The 18,426-nt window shown below is 35.4% G+C and overlaps 1 protein-coding gene across 14 annotated transcripts in view; it reads right to left on the bottom strand.

Moving 5' to 3' along the window:
- Window positions 1–18,426, bottom strand: part of NBEA (neurobeachin) — a 455,021-nt gene that overhangs the window by 152,003 nt on the left and 284,592 nt on the right. For 7 of the 14 annotated variants that reach the window (XM_038127945.1, XM_038127964.1, XM_038127973.1 and 4 more), the window contains 2 exons: window positions 11,019–11,162; window positions 7,798–7,836 (listed from right to left, as the gene is read on the bottom strand). In XM_038127945.1, the coding sequence (XP_037983873.1) occupies window positions 7,798–7,836; window positions 11,019–11,162 (183 nt within the window). The remainder of the gene's footprint in view (window positions 1–7,797; window positions 7,837–11,018; window positions 11,163–18,426) is intronic. The other 7 variants (XM_038128063.1, XM_038127996.1, XM_038128013.1 and 4 more) reach the window with 1 other exon arrangement.

Raw genomic sequence — 18,426 nt, 5'->3', positions numbered from 1 at the left:
CCCTGCTCCCCTGTGTAATTTTTGTTAAACAGAGACTTCATTCCCTGTTCTTGTAATTTAGCTCTTGTATTTTTCAAGTTCAAATAAAGCAAATCAAGCCAAGTGAAAAGTTCTATTAGGTTTAAAAGCTTGTTATCTGCTAATGGAATATCAGTAAAATTACACCTTTTAAGGAAAGCTGCTAAAGAGTGGTATTTTGAACTTATTACTTCAAATATTTTCATTTTCATAAACTGCCATTTTTAGCTGTAAGAGCTAAACACGTGTTACATTCATGAGCCTGAAAATTACACTGGAGGTATATCTACTAAAAAGATTGGGCACAATTACTCCTAAGGAGGGTAAGGTATATGCTTTTATATGCTGAATTACAAAAAAAGACATTTACCTGCCACAGGCCTAGAAGTCTAACTTTTAAAATAAAATTTTGGTGATTACCCATAAACAAAAAAGTATTAGCTGGGACAAGTACTTTGAAAACATATCCAATCAGCTCAACAAATTTAATTTTACAACCTACTGGTAATTACTCTGAAAAAAACCAGGTGGACGTTGGTATATTTAATTTTTAAGTAATACTGGTGTAAAAGAATAAAAACATATAGATCTTTTTACATATACATATATTCAACATGGATTAACTGAAACCAATACTTTTACTATGCAAAATAGTTTGCATAAATTACATTTTGTAATTTGATATGACACTTAAACAAGAATTTTAGATAATAAGAATAATAGCTAAAAATCACTCACAAGCTACCTGAAATAAGACAACTGAAATTTCCCCAGCACTCTAACTGTAAAGCCAGGTGTATCTAGTACTGAGTTGTATTTGAAATGAATAAAAATCCTTATGCTTAAAAAAAGCAGATGTAACACATGCACAAGCACACAAAAACTTCAGTTTCTTGAAATGAAAGTCACTTAGCATGGAAGCAGAAAGAGGTATAGGTACCAGGATCCTTTGGGAAAAGCTCTTTGGTCTGAAAAATATTTCAGCCATTTAGCATCTAATCTAACATATGCAGTGCCAAGTAAATAACAAATAAACAAGGTAAGATTCCTAAACAATTCACAGAATTTAGTCTATTTTTGCTCCCATTGCCATCATAAATTTGATTCAAACTACCCTTTAAAAAGATTTCTGCAGTAAATATATTGAACTTACATGAGGATGGCTGCCCCAATTTGTTCTCCGTTATAGCAAATACTTGAAGGCAGTAACTTCACTCAAGCCAAGGCCCTTATAAGAATGTACATATACAGCTCCCTTTACTCATTACTTTCAACAGTTTCTTTCATTAAAGATAATTTGCATAACTTTTAAAATGCAAAAACCAGAATCTAAGTCTAAATATGAACATAATCTCGGTTTTCTCTTCCACCACTGAATAATATCCCAAATTCATTTCCCCTGTTTTCAGAGGTATCCAGGCTTATTTTGTTGGCTTTTTACTCCTGCACAATCATATGTTTCATATTGTGAGAGAGGGATTGACTGAGGGATTGACTTTTTTATTTGTTTAAATGTCACAGCCAGTGTGGATAGGCCCTGATATTCAAGATTTTCCCCACTTTTCCCCCCTTTCCTCCATAAAGCATGTAACACTACTACTACTAACATCAAAGATCAACTTAAATGGTCTTTTTCAACAACAATGACTAAACAATTACAGCAATTCAATTCTCTTAAGTGGTTGCCATAACAGCAAGCAAATGTGTTTGATTAAAAAGAAAATGTAAATAAAAACAAGCTTGCATATTATAACTGTGAATAAAATAGTAAGAAAGAATTACATAGTTTTGATGAGATTGTGAAAATAGTTAAATATAGTGTTGCTTGAGAAGAAAAAAAGTAATTTTATCTCAACCATTTACATACTCACCTATATATTTGAAAAAAGTGACATATGCACCTTCACAGGTAAATTATTATTATTATTTTAATTCTATACCTTCCTGGTCTCATTAAAAGAAAAATATTAAATAGTACTTCTTCCTGAGGGAAAACATGCCTCCCAATATTCCTAGGAATAACAATTTCCTTATATTGTTCCAAGTGTGATAGAAAGCAACCACTTAATAGAACAGTTAGAGAATATGCAAAGAAAAACTCAACACAAAGCCAGAAGTCAGTCTTACTGAACCACTGAAGGTCCTGTGGAACAATTAGCTGTGTGTCTAACAGCCCAAAGTAACTCAGAAACACAACGTTTGCTCCCTTTTGCAGGTAAAGTCAGATTTACTCTGTGGCACACATAAGAACTTCTGAATGTGCTGATGTTCTCAATAGCTTACATGGCTTTAGATTTTTTCCAGGACGTGTCCAAGTGCCCAACCTGCCAGATGATCAGGTATTAATAAGAGTCAAGACTCGCCCTAATGATTTACATCTGGCCAGAAATGTAAATATTTGGGATAGGGACCTCACTACTGCAATGCACACATTTGCCACTTCAAAATTAGATTCATCCAGTGTGCTCTGCCTAAAGCTATACCTTGGAAGGACTGAGTAAATTAAGATGGTTTAGAAACTTAAGAACTTGATTGTTAAGCAGTGCATCCAGATGTGAGTATTCTACACTGATGCAGTAGGACCTGCACCAGCTCCCTCCTCCTTCTCAGGTAAAACTTAAGATACTTTTTCAACCTAGAAAACCTTAAGTGATGCTGAACACATATAAGTAACAATTTTTCTCTCTGGGAGAGTCACTATAGCTAGCTATTTAATCAAAAAGTAACAGAAAAAAATACACCTTAGAAAAGCATATTTAATGTTCAAAAGAATAACATGTTTAATGTTCATTCAAAGAAGAAAGGAGAAGACAGAGAGAGAAGCCTGCTATAATGGTATACTGAAACAGGAACTCGAGCTAACGAGTCAGGAACACAAGGGATCAAATCCCAGATGCCAGTCTGAGCAAACCAGACTAGACAGGTATCTTATGCAGTCCAGTTTGTGTACCTTGTCATGCCCATAGGGCTCAATTGATTAGAAATTTAAGGAAATAAGCCCTTCAGCTTTCATTCCTTCCAGTCTCCATTATGGAAAAGCTCTTCAGATAAACTGTAAGTCTTGTATTTCTTGAGACCAAAGTGAACAGAAATATTATGTTCAGATAGTTCATGATATTTTAAAGTTCACTTATATAGATAGTAACTCCTATATCTATGTGGGAATAAAGACATAGGTTGCTGGATCAGCATATAACTTGACAGGTATCTTTGGAAAAATCACTTGGGATGCAGCAGTTGTTAACTTCAAAATTTTCTGAGAATATGAGTATCTCTAAACCACACCAGAGCCAACTCTAGTGCAACCGTGTCTACTAGTTGGCTGCATGTATTGCATTCTCACAGTTAGGGTAATTCAGAAGACTCTTCCTCAAATGTCTTCTGGTACCTATTGAAAAGAGAAGTGATGTGGCAGGCTCTGTCACTCAGCCTTTTCTCCTCAACAACCTGATTCCATTGCTGGGATTTTATTGTTTCTTAGGTCTTTACTCTTGTTTAAAAATTTGTTCAAAATGGCTCCCAGGTTCAGAAATTACAAATATAGAGGCTAACTGAGGGTGCTTACATAAACCTTGTTTCTTTAGAAAGCCGAGCTAAAAGCATGGGATGAGGCCGCCTCTGGTACAATTTCTGATCAATTAAACCAAGACTAACCAAAATGTCTTCTTCACTGATCTTCTAATTGGCTTCAGAGGAAAAAAAAGAAAGGCAAAAAAAAGTCCTGTCCAAAGGTCAATGAAAGTGCTTAGTATAAACACAGATATTGTCAATACAGTTTTGAATACATTTCTTTAACTAATCTGTGGTGTGTCAGTCCCAATGTGTTCCTATGAAGAATAAAAGGATTTTTGCATGGGAACCAATTGCATAGTGAAGATGAAATAAAATGCAAAATGGTGGAGTTTCCTTGTATCTAGGCCTGTCTTTCCACAGTCTCCTATATATCAGGTAGCTCATCAGCTTGACCTTTGATGAATTACTCAGGTCCATCCAGGGTGTGGCATGTCAGGAAAAGGGAGAAGCTACAGACCTGTGAAGTCATAGGCTCCACTGTAGTCTAATTTTGCAGCCTTAGAAACTTCATATAAAGAGTTTCTCAAGGCATGGAAAAACAAAATAAATAGATTGGTATCAGTGGACAGTAATAACACATGAAGCACTCTCAGAGCATCTCATATATACAATCCAACAGAGTTTGAACTGATTTAATTTTAAAGCTTGGAAAGCAGGAAATCTGGTTGCCATTTTAAAAGCTGAAGATGCTCAGACTTGGAGTTGCTGTACTAAGGTACAAAGAGAAGAGTTCTTCAAAGCTGTGTTTAGGAGCACTATCATATGTGACTGACAACCACCTTATAAAATATTAAGCTATTTTGGATAGTAATATGGAAAAAATGATTAGAATGAACACTGAGCTGTCTAAAAATAGTATGCTATAGAAACTGAGGGCCTTTTTCTTTTTCGGTGTGAAAGCCAACTGCATATCAAAAGTATAATTGTTTTCAGTTTATGCCTGAATCTATACTCCAAATTAAACTCATAAAAATATGTTTTTCTTTTTTATACTTAGACTTGAGGATCAAAATCTGAATATATAAAAAACAGAAACTACGGAAATCTGGCTGAATTAAATTTCCATGTTTGGAAGTAAAAGGCTTATGTGGTTACGTATCTATCATAGAATGGGAAACAGAATCACTCTTCTTCCACATTCCCGTCACTTTCCCAGACAAGCAACTGCCCCAATGAAATTCCTATCTTGAATGCTAATTTGCAATAATAATGAAGTTTGAAAGGAAAAAAAAATGTACTTAGTAGTGCATGCTGAATTCAGTGAAGAGTTTCCATTTGGAAGCTTGAAAAACTAGGAGAAATATTAAAACTTTTTTGTGTTTTCTATTGAAACTTTTATATTTGTTACTTAACTGACTTATTTGTGTGTCCACACAGATATATATACTTTCTTAAAGGAAAAAAGCATAAAGTATGGCAAAGCTTAAGGTACATTAGCCACCTCCAGACAGAGAGAAAAAGAAAGTGAGAGTGTAAGAGAGGGAAGAGAAATAAAATTGCAAGGAAAGAAAGAAAAAAGAAAAGAAGAAAGCAAGCAAGCTAATAATGACTACCTCAGGCTCTGGAAGTATCAGAAGTACAAGAGGCTCAGAGAGAATTATTAGGAAGCACCACTGTGTACTCGCTACAGTCCTTGCTGGTTTTCCCTCATGGTTGTTGCTTTGTGCCCTCTGGGCCACTCCAGACTATCAGAGCCACTGGCATGTGGATGGCAGGAGAAGGAGAGAATGTGATGGACAACGGGGCTCTCCCAGTCCCATGGGAGTGAACACACCAGGGCAGGAGGAGAAGAGTTGGAGAGGGAAGATGAGATCACCCTTGGAACCACTGTTGTGCTCTGTTCTCCAGGAGGGGGAAGGATGAAGATGATTCCTTTCCTCTGCCCCTAAATGTCCTGAGGCTGTGGACACTGCTGGAGACAATAGCAATGCTATTTGGTCTTTTCTTTCAATCCATTACTCTAACAGCAGATAATGCAACAAAAATTTCTCTGGTTGGCCTCAAATGCATTATTTTTATATGCCTGAAAACTCTTATAATTTGAAAATCTGCCTTCTCAGTAGAGGCTCAAGTTCGTGTTCTTTTTTTTTTTTCCTTAAGAAAATCTACTGTTTGTCTACCTGTTTAGTCTGTTAACAAAAGCAATAGAAATAATACTGCATATATTATTAACATTTTGAGAATAGCAACAGAAGAAAACTCAAGAAAATATGGTCCTCCGTTACTCCTTAGGAATAAGTAAGAAAAGGTTTCAAACAGCTTTGCTTACCGGAGATTGTCTACACTGGTCAACTCTTGTGAAGAAAATTCCTTGTCAGACTTTGGCCAAAGAAGTGTTACTGTAACTCAAAATGTATGTGTAGAAATTTAAATGTGTATTATACATCTGAAGATGAGTCAAAATAAATGTTTTCCATAAAAATACTTATTTTACAAGGGTTTTTTTGTGGCTTTAGGTGCAGTTCCTTGATGTGTTAGTGGTTTTATTGCCGCATCTGGTCTGATGTGAGACTTCAACATAATTTCAGAAATGTAAATGAGCTGTTAGTTAAAACTTGGAATAGAAAATTTCCCCATGGGCCAAATAATTTATCTTTTTAAATTTTTCTTCTTGTACTGCTATACAACTTTAATTGTAGCTCTATGTAGTACAACTTTTGGCACTATTCCAATTCCCTCTAATGACATAATCTAAATTTTTTTCATTTGGAAATTGGTCAAAATTATGATGATTTCTGTTAGTTTGTCTGAAAAGAGACAAAAGGCTTATATTGCATAGGCTACAAAACAGATGTTGATAATGTTTGTCTGGACTTCAAACAGATGACCTGGAAGTGAAAGGTCTTATATCTCATTAATAATAATACAAGCTGTCAAATCCCCCTGACCTAGTGTGTGCCTTAGCACAGGGCAGTAAGTCAATACACTCAGCACACTCCCAAGAAGTCTGGAGAGAAGGCTTTTCACATTTAGTCCTCAGGCCAGTGTGGACTTGCTGCTACTCGTGCTGGCTCAGATGGAAGATCAGCTCTTGTTTATCTGTAATAGCGCTGCTTTCTAGAAATATTTCTACTCTCAAGTTCAAAGTTGCTAAAAGTTATGGCAGTGCTGGGATGCTGCATCTGTATCAAAATTCCTGGCCCGTTTGTACTAGGGAGGAGGCTCCTTCCACTTCAAGGCAGATGTCCAAGAAGAAGGGAAGATTCTGTACTGAAGGTTATGACACAGTAAGACTAAAATTCATTAAAGGCAGTTAGTGGCTTTCCTTGTGTTTATTTGGATGAGTTGCTCAATCTGCTCATATAGTGGAGCAAATAATTAATAAAAAGCAAATTGCTATTTATTCTTGCAAGAGTGTTGTGAGGCTGTAATTCACCGTAGCTGATGAGGAAGTCAGCTTCTGAGTTGATTGAGCCCACGCAAGTAACCAGATGCCTGCCAAAGCCCTTTGTCTTCCTAAAATAACTCAAAGCATCATATCCTCCTATTTTTATTTCCTTTCTTTCTAGAAAATACTCTTTTAGAGAGCAGCAAAAGATTCCATCAAGGATCCCTTGCTTGGCTGGGGTATGTTTGCTGCTGTCAACAGCTCCATAACAAAACAGATGAAATGTGCTCCAGTTAAGAACATGTATCTCTCAAAAATGTCAAGGCTAAATTCTGCTCTCAAACGCACACAAACAAGTCTCAGCAAGTGAAATGCACCTTCAGAACAAAGAGAAGAGAACATCTTCCTAAAATATAGACTTCATAAAACCTGAGTAGATCAACATTTTTTTAATGACCTATTTTAATGCAAGATCAGTGCTCTAAAATAAACAACCCAGCAACCCAACCCAAACAACAAACTTTGTTAAAATAAAACTGCATATCTACTAGATCTACTACCTTATGCCCCTGTAAAAATGCAAGCTTATAATGTTAGAACACACCCACATATTTTTCATTTTGAAACAATCACCTACTAAGCAGGAGACAAACTGTTAGCAAATTTTAATTCTTAGGATCTTAAGGGAAAACATAAGTATTTAAGAGCCCTACTGCAGCATTAGGAAATATAAATGGAAAAGAAATGGACAAGAGTTAGTAATATCAAGTCACTACAGTGGATTTGATTGTATTACCCAGAGATTCACAATATATTAGGAAACTGTTAAAATTGACTGGGCTATCTCAATCATTAGTTCTAACACAGATGTGACTTGCCTCTTGAAGTGAACAGTCTGGGAAGAAAAGGAGCTAAAACTGAAACAGAAACATGTAAAATATTTTAATACATAAATGCTAAAACAAGAACGTCTTTCGCTAACTCATACTGTAAGACAGTTTCAATACTGCTTTTGTTAAAAATTGTGATGCAAACTTATAAGTCATAATCCTAAGACCATAATAACATGGAATCAGATTTTCATATTTTATTAAAATGTTACTTAATATAATGAAATCTGACCAACTGCAATTGCAACATATGGAATACTAAGATTATATAATAAAAATATTCAGACTATAATTGTTTAAAAATTCTCCATACCATATGCAATTTATCAAAGCAAACTTTACATTGATTTGTGCCACATGGTTGATGAAAAACTATAAAGAGTCTCTGGAACAAAAGGTATGTACAGATAACTTTGTATGAACAATCTCAATCTGTTTCAAACTTCCCTTTTTTTCAGCTTTAAGTTCACAAATCAAAATATTGTATTATTTATATCCTCTTAGTTAAAATTTTTCTAAAACCCAAGGCCTCATCTGTTTAAAATGTGCCTTAGTTTCATGGAATAAACAAGCTAAATTGTTTTAGTTAAATGTGGACAATCTTAAATCAATTGAAACCTGGTTTATAAAGATTTTGTTTAATTCCTATCTCTTGCTGAGACAATCCAAATCGTTGTAAATCAGGTTTGAATTGATTTAAGCTTTAAAGTTAAATTGGAGGCATATCTGAATATAGAAATTCCTATGTGTCATTTCACTGTGAGCAGTAACTAGATATAAATGATGGCTGTGCTATACCATAGCCAGATAGATCTCAAAGATTTCCAGATCACGTATACTAAATGTACATAACTCTTTAGAATTAGACAAGAACAGACAGTGTGGCTTTATTGGGACCTGCTCTTCAGAGCCGTCAGAGATTGTTCAGACCTTTTTAGGCAAAACCCACACCTTCTTTGCCTACTGCTTTTCTTGATTTCAGTTATTTGACTCAAGTTTCAGAGCCATGTTCTATATACTGAAAACTGGGAAAAACAGTTTCATTGTATGGAAAATTCTGCAAAATCAGCAGCTAAAGAGAGGGTATCATGGGATACATGGGGTTTTTTTACCAATGTAAAATTTACAGAAGACATGTATGACACTGTGTGTGATCAGTAACTCTCAACATCAGCTCCAAAGATGAGTGAGAGTTGAGTAGCAAAGGCTGCAGTTAATCTAATGGTAAACCTGAGACAGTGGAGTGTGGGTTCTTTTTGAGAAGCTTACAGGTTTTGGTACCATATGGCACCATATTATCACATCACCTCAACACACTTGGAAGCAGTTTGCCTGCTCTGTTAGCATTGATAGCGAACACAAGGGCATCCTGTCAATATTTCAAACGTGTTTTTTTTTTTTTTCCCCTCCACTTTCTATTATTTCTGCTTTTGCAATGCTGACAATATCGCCCCGTTTTACGAGCAGTAAAAGCAAAGGACTGGAATGACTGTGCCATGTCCTGAGGGAGCAGGGGTTGCCATCCAGCAGCAATCTTGAGTAAAAGGATAAATTGCACATTAATTCTTAAGGATACAATGAAACACTAGGTTTTTGCAGAGGGATGTAGCTATAGGAATAGTATTGCATCAGTGTGTTTGAACAAAATGTCAGTGTTGTGGCATAGAGAAAACTTCATATCTGACTGAGATTTTCCAGACTGGGTAAGAATTTTTCATGTCCACTTTGCAGTTTTTTTATCAGTATTAGTATTTCAATTCAAATGCATCTTTCAGCCTCAAAGCAGCCTTTTCAACTACTATATGAATATTTAGTCAGAAACACTGTTCTTAGATATAAGAACTTAGCCAAAGCAGTACTGAATTTTCCTTCTAAAAGGGAAAGGGATATTGATCAGATTATCCCACTTACGGTCCTGCTTGATGCACTAGTTTATTGACTTTAGACAACAGTGTCTCAGCAGCAGTTAGCTGGAGATTGAGAAAGCAAGTAGAGTGACATATTAACTGCGATAATCATATACTGAGGCTTGCTCCCGATTAAAAGCATCTATTCCTCCCTCTCTGCTCTGCTCTAGTTCTAAAGTATGAGACTAACTTCCATGTAGATGATTGTTGGGGGTTTTTTGCATTTTCATTTTTTTGTGGGATTTTTGTTTGCTCGTTTTGCTTTGATTTTATTTTTATTTTTTTAATCATCTACTTATGATCTTATCTTTGCTACAGATTTTTACTATAGTATCAGAAGAAAGTGCAGAAGCACTATCAAAAGATAGCTATTTTAGAAATTCAGTCATGCAGAAAAAGTCATGACATCACAAAACTCTCCTTTACTGGAGTAGTTTATTAAAGATACTCCTAAGTAAATTAATCTAAAAACTTCATACTATATTTAATATTTCTCAGTTTTATCCCATCTGAGAGGAGAGTGCATTTTCATCTTTCAACATGCCCTTTTTTTCCAGACTACTTCCCAGGGAAGGTAGTATCACCTCTAAGGCAGAGCTGTAACAGAGCCTGCTAGAAGACAGATGGACAGATCTCACTGCATTCCTTCGCCCAGGAAAGGACCAGAAGGGCTCTCTCATGCATTTTTACAGAGGGTTCATCCCCACCTCATATGCTAACTCCCAAAGTTCATAGCTTGGTTACAGCTTCATTCTCTCTTAGTCCTTGCTTAACACAGGCAACTTTTTCTCTCGCTGTGACAGATGGGTTGAGATACTGCAGATCCCCCTTAACTCCATCCCTGAGAGAACTGGGTGCCAGCAGGAGGGCAGGTGTCTCTGCACAAGCTGCGTGGCACTTGGGATCAGGCACAAGCACACTCTGACTCACAAAACCCTGACTCGTGGAATGAGTCCATTTACACTTTAACACAAAAAAAAAAAAAAAAAAAAAAAAAAAAAAAGAGAGAGGTTTCTCATTGGTATTTACAGACTTCTCAACAAGTGATCCTCACTAATAAAAGCACTTGAGGTATTGCTATTTCTCACAGCTCAAAGACAGTGCAATGGGCAAATGCTTTGTATTCACTGCCCATACCTCAAGGAAGGAAAGAAGAAGCAATAAAATCTGAAATGCAAAGAATCTGTTCATATTGCAATTTTATGCTTAGCTGTCAATATTAAGACATTAACCACAAAGGTTAAGAACTAACAAGCTTAAATGAGCCTTTTGACTCTTAGTTCTAATGAAAAGTATAATTACCTGCAAGGTTATCGATCTCTTTTTCTTGGAGCAGGCTAACAGCATCATCATCTCCTTCCAGCATAAGCTCTGTTTCTGCATTCTGATTTACCACAGCTTGACTTCGGAAAGTTTTCTTTGACTTCACTACATCCTCTTCAGTGCCTAAAAAAAAAGTTACAAATGTTGTGAATTTACCTGAATAATATTTTAAATATAAAACAATGACAGTCAAGTAGTAAAAACACTACAATATAAATCATCTTTATCAAAAAGAAAAGAAGGAACACTTTCTAAAACTTTATCAAGGTTTACAAAATATGCAGGTCTATTCTGTTTTCTGTCCTGTCCAGAATAAAATACAAACTTTTCCACAAAGACTCTCCTGGTTTTAATAATTGCTATTTACTTTGTGTTCAATGTTGTTCCATTAGTTTTCCACCTGCAACAAATTCAGCAGGAATTTCTTTTGGGTTCCTGGTGCCCTGACTCTGACTGACCTGAGAGCACAAGCCACCTACTCTAAATAAAGAAGCTGCTTTCAGGAATCAAAATCTTTCTGGATTTTTGTCTTTTCAGATAGGAGGACAGGGTGCTGAAGTAGAAGTTGGTTTATCTGTGACACACAGTAACAACAAGTTAGGCTATGCAGAGATTCAGAAAAGACTGAAAGAAAAAAAAGACAAGCACGGTGAAGGAACTTCGGTGCACATCTGTGTGTGTGTTTTTAAGCAACACAATAAAAATGGCAGTACGTGGATATGTACTAATTACCTAAAGGTTTTCATGGATAATAGTAATTTTTCTTGACTACAGCTGGCTTTTTCTATTCAGCCTGATGGTTCCTCATGGTAGGAGATTTAACTTATTGAATTTTGGGAATTTTTATGATGTAAAAAATAAGTCCTAATGTGATCAAATGACAGAATCATAATTAGGTTTTATATCATAAATATATTTTGTCTTACTGTTGTGATGTCCTAATAGTATTTCTTTCTTAGCTTGGAAGAGGTCATAAGTTTTATTTTCAGTACTATGGACTCACAGTAGCCTCAGAGAAGATTTATATTTTTTTTCCTTAAACAGAAAACCCTGCATCTTCACCCTGGACCATACAATACCTGGTCATCTCCACTACTGTCAATCAAGAAATAAACCCTCTAAACTATCTCTCTTTTTTTTTTTTTGTAGGATAATTTGGAAATTTGCTTCCTCATAAGCTACGGAATGAGTGTGAAAATGGGCAAAACTATGCACATGTGGATTTTGTTTGTCTTCCACAATGCCTGAATTTATACAGGATGAAAACTATCATGGCAGATGTAAAATGCGGAGGTAAAATCCACTAAGACTCTTGAGCACCTCTTAATACAGGGCAACTAAGAGGAATACAGTGAGCAGACAGGTTAGTGAAGACAGATACATGGAATATAATTGATGTATCAGGCAGTTTTTTTATTGCAAGCAGTTGGGAAGACATTATGATTTTACCTCCTACTCTTATAATTAATTAGAATATTTTAATTAGTTTGTGCACAGGAGAGTCACACCACATAAATAAAAGTGCTGGAGGCATATCTTTCTGAGGGTGGGTTTATTCTGTTTGAAGATCACTGCTACCATGCCACTCCATCACAGGCAGAGATAACTCATGTTTTTTTTTACATGGCCTAATATTGCCTTTTGGATACTATTGCTATTATCTCAATTGCTGTTTCTGAAACTACATTCTGGAACTCTGAAAAGGTGAAGAGAAACAAGTAAGCAAAACCCCATTTTTTTTTTCACCAAGCTCAAAATTAGGGACTTGTTTGCTGTTGTCTCCATTAGGACCATTCTGATAGCGATTAAGATGTTGCTGCTGTATTTTAAATACGCTGTGTTTGGTTTTGCTGTGTTTGCTTATTAAGTTGTCATCATTACCTCACTTGTTTAGGTTTTTACTTAATTCAACTAACTATAATAATTTTCCCAATTTAAAACTTGTTCAATTAACTAATTGTTGGAAAAGTTTCCAGTCTTAGTACAAGTTTTGGATTTTTTTTTTTAGTTTGTTTGGTTTGTACTTATTTTTTCTTCCTTAGTCACAAAACAAAGCAAGAATGGTAGGAGCTAGGAAAAAACCACAAAAAAGTAAGGTGCGGTAACAGATTTTCAGTTGCATTACATCAGAATCGTTCTGCATATTAAATCAGTAGGTCAGGATCTTGGTATACTTCTGTTTACAGTGAGGGAGTGGAGCATCATACTCAACTGTTGTGACACCAGAGGAGACTGGGCCTGAGATGAACATAGTGGAGGGAGAAAGCACCAAAACACCGTTCCCTTCCTTTTTGGTAGCTCTAATCAGTTTTATGTAAGTTTCTGAGCTTTATAAAATGAGATAATCTTCAAACTACCTAATTGAAAAGCACTAATCTGGAGTAAGAGTCAATCATTTCTGCAGTAACTGATTTGTGGCAATTATATAAAATTATTTATGCATGAAAAAATATTTTTTAAATTACCAGGAAGAAAGTCCCAAGCTCCAGATCATTACTAACATTTAAACTACATCCAAAGAACTTGAGATTTAGGGTACTTTAAATTGTTTGTGACGAGTGTACCAGATTACAGAAATACTGCCAGACACAGGTGTAAGAAACATGGTAGAGGAGAAGGCATTAAATTAGTTTGGCAAATTTGGAGCTTAGCATCAAGACAAATATATATAAAATCCATTCTGGTTTATAGTATTAAAAATACATTTGTTTCTATGAAATATAATAGATAGTCCTTCTTTGTCCTGATGGAAAAAACCTTTCTGGTTTGGCTGTTGTTAAAATTTATCACTCTGTTGAGTGCGCCTTAGTTTTGCTGTACTGTACCAAACATCTATCTAAATGAAAGTGTACAGGACCTGGAGCTGCCCTTCAATCACTATATCCTTTATGAATTAGAGTTCCATTTATCAAAATTACAGCAAGAAGAGTAAGGTCTCACAGGGCTGTCTCATTACAAGGCTTGTAAACACTGTCCTTACAAAGAAATGGTTTAACACCTAACAAATCAAAAACTGATTGGGAATAGAATTTATTTGAGATCATCTATCTTCGGAAGACGTGCTGTACTGAGTGCACTTCGTGGCCTTTCTAGCAATTCATCAAGAAATTAACAAGCTAATACCACAGACCACCAGATCTCCTTGGATCCTGAAATGTGAAATATGTTCAAAACAGATCTGTCACAGATGTTCTATTTTTATATTTCAAGACAACTTCAAAAAGGTTTTAAAACAAGAGAAACTCTCCAAATAAGAGAAAGAAGAAAAACAACTTGTCTCTTTAAAACCAGACAACAAACTGAATAAAAAATTATATGACTTAAAATGATGTCTCTTATTGTTAACAGTGATATAAAAAGAAGAAATGCATAAATAAATATTTGATATTTCAGTGTGTTGGAAAAAAATCAAAACTCAATTTTTTTCAAAGCTTCAGCAAAATTACTATGAAATTAAATCTATGACCACACATTTCATTTCAAAATTTTTACTACACAAGGAGCCTGTGTTTTGAAGACACAAAATTAAATTGTATTAAGTCTAATTAGAATATGTTTCAAACCCATTAAAACAAGAAAACATAAAGCAAAACTAGATGTCATTTCAAGCAAGCAATGTTGTGACACTGGAGGGCACAGAACTAGAATTGGCAGATGCTATCAGCTCTTGTCCTTATTAAGTTCCTTCTTAAGGGATATTTTAAGGGATAGACTTAAGGGATAGACTGGGATTTGGAAAGGAGCCTTGAAGCAAGCAGCTAAGTATTTCTTAAAACTACATTTTGCAAAGATTTTGGAGGCAATAAGTCACTCAGATTGCACTGAAGTCCAGCTGAATTTGGTGACTTACTTTCTTGAAACTTAAACGCTCTGTCTTAAATATATTTCAAAAGAATGTATGCCCAGGACGAGATAAGCTGTTAAAAAATCCTTCTTTCATTACACTTGATTATTTTTGTAAATGTGCGTGTTACTAACTGTCTTTCTGCAGTATTTTCAGGATAACTGAAAATAGCTTACCTTTAAAAGAAATCAATAAAAATTCCTCTACAAAACCTCAATATTCATGGGGAGCTGTGTATTTTATATGTCTGAAAGATTGTATGAGCTGCACAGTAAACTTGTTCGGTATTGCCAAGAATACAATAATCTCTCTTCTAGTAGCATCACTTTTCTGTAAAATTTCCTTAAAAACTATTAAGCAGTCAAAAAGAACCAACCAAACAAAAAACAAAACCACAACCAAAACAACAACAACAACAACAACAAAACCCCCAAACAAAAGCCACCAAAAAACACACCCCCAAAAAAGAACCACAAAAACCATTACCACAACCCCTCGAAACCTAATAATTTCCCTAATAAGAACAGGAGAATCTAATGTTAATTTTCAGCTACAGCCACTAGAAGTATTTAATATAGGCAATACTTCATGAAACAGGGGTGGACTGGGTGGGTGTTTTTATTATGCTATTTGAATTTGAATTTTTGAGTCTCTATTTTCAATTAAATCAATGAATTCCCTACTGGGTTCTGTAGGTCACACCAGGTTCTAGGGTGCAATCTACATTTCAAAGACACTGTAAGGGTCCAGATCCACAAAACCCGTCCTGAAATAAAATTTTAAAATTAGCAGTACAAACACAGTATATTATTGATTTATTTTATGTTTATGTACTTATTTAATAAAAAATTAAACTAATTACTCTGATTTAGTTGAACACAGCAAGGGAGTTTCTAGCTCTGCCTTCTATTCATTTACTATATATCCAAATACAGTGTTTTATATTTTTTCTTTCTGCATTTAGTAAAAAATGAGGTTAAAAAATGTGGTTATTTCTAAGAAAAGTTTGCTTGGTAATACTGTGGCCAACAAAAGGAGACTACTGCTTCTTATAAAGTTGTTTCCATAGTTTACTTCAACGAATTACCGATAAGGCAATTTATGTAGTGAGTGCTCTTTGATGTTTGAAGAGAGATGGCAGAATGGAAAGTTAACCTCATTTTAATGTTACCTAAATATACTGACAGGAAATTCTAATGTTTCCAAACATCTGGAAATCTGCTTCATGGGATGGTGTTCTTCTTTTCTATAAGAAGCCTTTTTCATATACTGTCTTTTACAGTTTTATGTGGCTTCTAAAGGAGCATTTGACATAAGTAAAGTCTGTTCTCTTTACAGTAAAATGCTGCATTTAATTAAAAACTCTCTTTTATAGTGGCTAAAGTAGAGTTTCTGCAAAGCTTAGGTCTCCTCAAAAAGTTTTAAGGGTAAACTTGCTTTTTACTCCTTACAGATCTTACAGTATGTACTGCTCTGTAGAACACTGATTTTCTTGCTGAATTTTTATCACATAAGGTAGTTTCCACTGATTTGTTAAATAAAGGAATTCAGAATTAGTTCCTCACAGGAGGCTACCTGACAGTTCATGATGCGAACCATGAAATTGTATCACAGTTGAAATATAATTTATCAACAGAGTTTGGAAGAACAAAGCATTTTTTTGAGAGAGATTTTTTCTTTATTTCACAAGCTAACTTCTACAGGAAGAACCAAGCTTATTTATGGACAAAATTAAAATGTACCACTATTATCTATATTTTTTGTTCATTCAACATTCATAATATTCGAAAATACTTAGAAAAAAGAGACTTGCTAGATAATTTGTCTTCCTGCTTTATGTATTCTAACATACATAAAGCTTCCATTGCTAATCTTCAGTAACTCGATTAGGCACCGGTACCCTCGCAGCGGTCACAGTTATGGAGAGCAGCTGCCTGGGAGTCTGTAAACTGACCTCTACAAAACCCAGCAAGATTAAATCATCGACATGGTGACCACTCTATCTCAGCCTAGTATCTTTCTGCAGGACTACGGAGCCAGCCTTCCTCGGGCTGTGCTCGCTCCCTGGGAAACGTGCCCCGCCTATCCCTAGGTGGGCTCAAGGGACTGAACTTTGGCTTTGCACAGCAGCCCAAGGCTGGCACATCACAGCCGACCCCAACAAGCTGTCCCCACCTGTGCCTGCTGGGGTTCTTATTTAAATTGCAATGTGCTTCTGGAATGGGCAGCTTTGACTGGCATATAATTTAGTTTCCCCAGAGAATCAGAGAAGTGACTGTTGATAAAGGAAGGCTGGTTTTAATAGATTTAATAAAAAACAGAGAAAGCTAAATCACATTTTCATTATTAGGGATCTTTGAAGAAATGAGGAAAAAAAACTATGAAAATTCATAGAAATTAAAATTTGCATATATTTGTATTGGAAATTACTTCCAGCAAAAGTAAAACCAAATCACATTTTTGCTTTCTCTAACGGATAAATACCTGAAAATTTAATCATAGATATTCCACCCACTTTTCTCTATTTTTTATACCTAATATCTGAACAAGTCATCATCTTCATATAAGTAATTTGTAAACAGATACTTTGCTGCTTTTATATGTTTTCCTTTTCACATTCTCAGTTATTTTGCACTTCAAAAGGAGACTGACACAGACTATGCCAACGAGGAGATGGAGAATAGAGGCAAGACCAAAACAAACATGTTTCTCAGATAAGGCTGAGGGCTATTTAAAAAATAAATACTTGCAGTCAAAGTGTTTTATATTAATAAAAAGGGTCCCTCATAAAAATAAAGGTTAAAGTACCACATTGGGCACCCTTTTTTTTTTTTTTTGGTTCCCAGACACGGAAACTGAGAGATTCAGAGCAGTCATGAAATTTATTTTTATCAGTTGTCAAGATTGTCATAATATATATTTGAGATTTCAGGATTTCTGAGCATATTAGAAGGATGCTGCACTGATTCAGCCCTGACCACCATAAACAGCCAGCGGATGACAGAGTCAGATATTCCCAGTCCAGCAAATGTTCCAGTGCATTTCAGGCTCCGGAAAGGCAGCTCCTACTTTGACTGGAACCAGAGGGAGTCCCTCGAATGGGAACTAATAACAGTCAAATGTTTATATTTGGATTAAGATGTAGTTAGCCACTGCAACTTGTACACAGAGGAATGGATTCATATTTCATGACTGACAACCTTTACAAATCCCTGATAGTGTGAAGGGCAGCATTTTGGCATATACTGTAGTTTGACAAATTGCAGAAAGAAACCAAATTCTTCTGTGAATAATTTTAACAGGCAAATATGATAAACAAGAACAACAATTAAGAGCAATAAAATTTTCCTAGATGTGTTTCTAGTCATTTAAAAAAAGTACAGTAATAGCTGAGAGGAAAATATCTACATCACACCAACAGTTATTGCTCAGTGGAAAGGACATCAAGGACACTTGCAAGTAAGAGAATTGGATCAATATTAACGCGATTTTCATTTCATGCTTCCCCAACTCCAGTAAGCTGACAATATACTCTGATTATGT

This window comes from Motacilla alba, chromosome 1, assembly GCF_015832195.1.
Source record: "Motacilla alba alba isolate MOTALB_02 chromosome 1, Motacilla_alba_V1.0_pri, whole genome shotgun sequence".
Lineage (NCBI taxonomy): Eukaryota > Metazoa > Chordata > Aves > Passeriformes > Motacillidae > Motacilla > Motacilla alba.
This window is presented reverse-complemented; position numbering and strand designations above follow the sequence as displayed.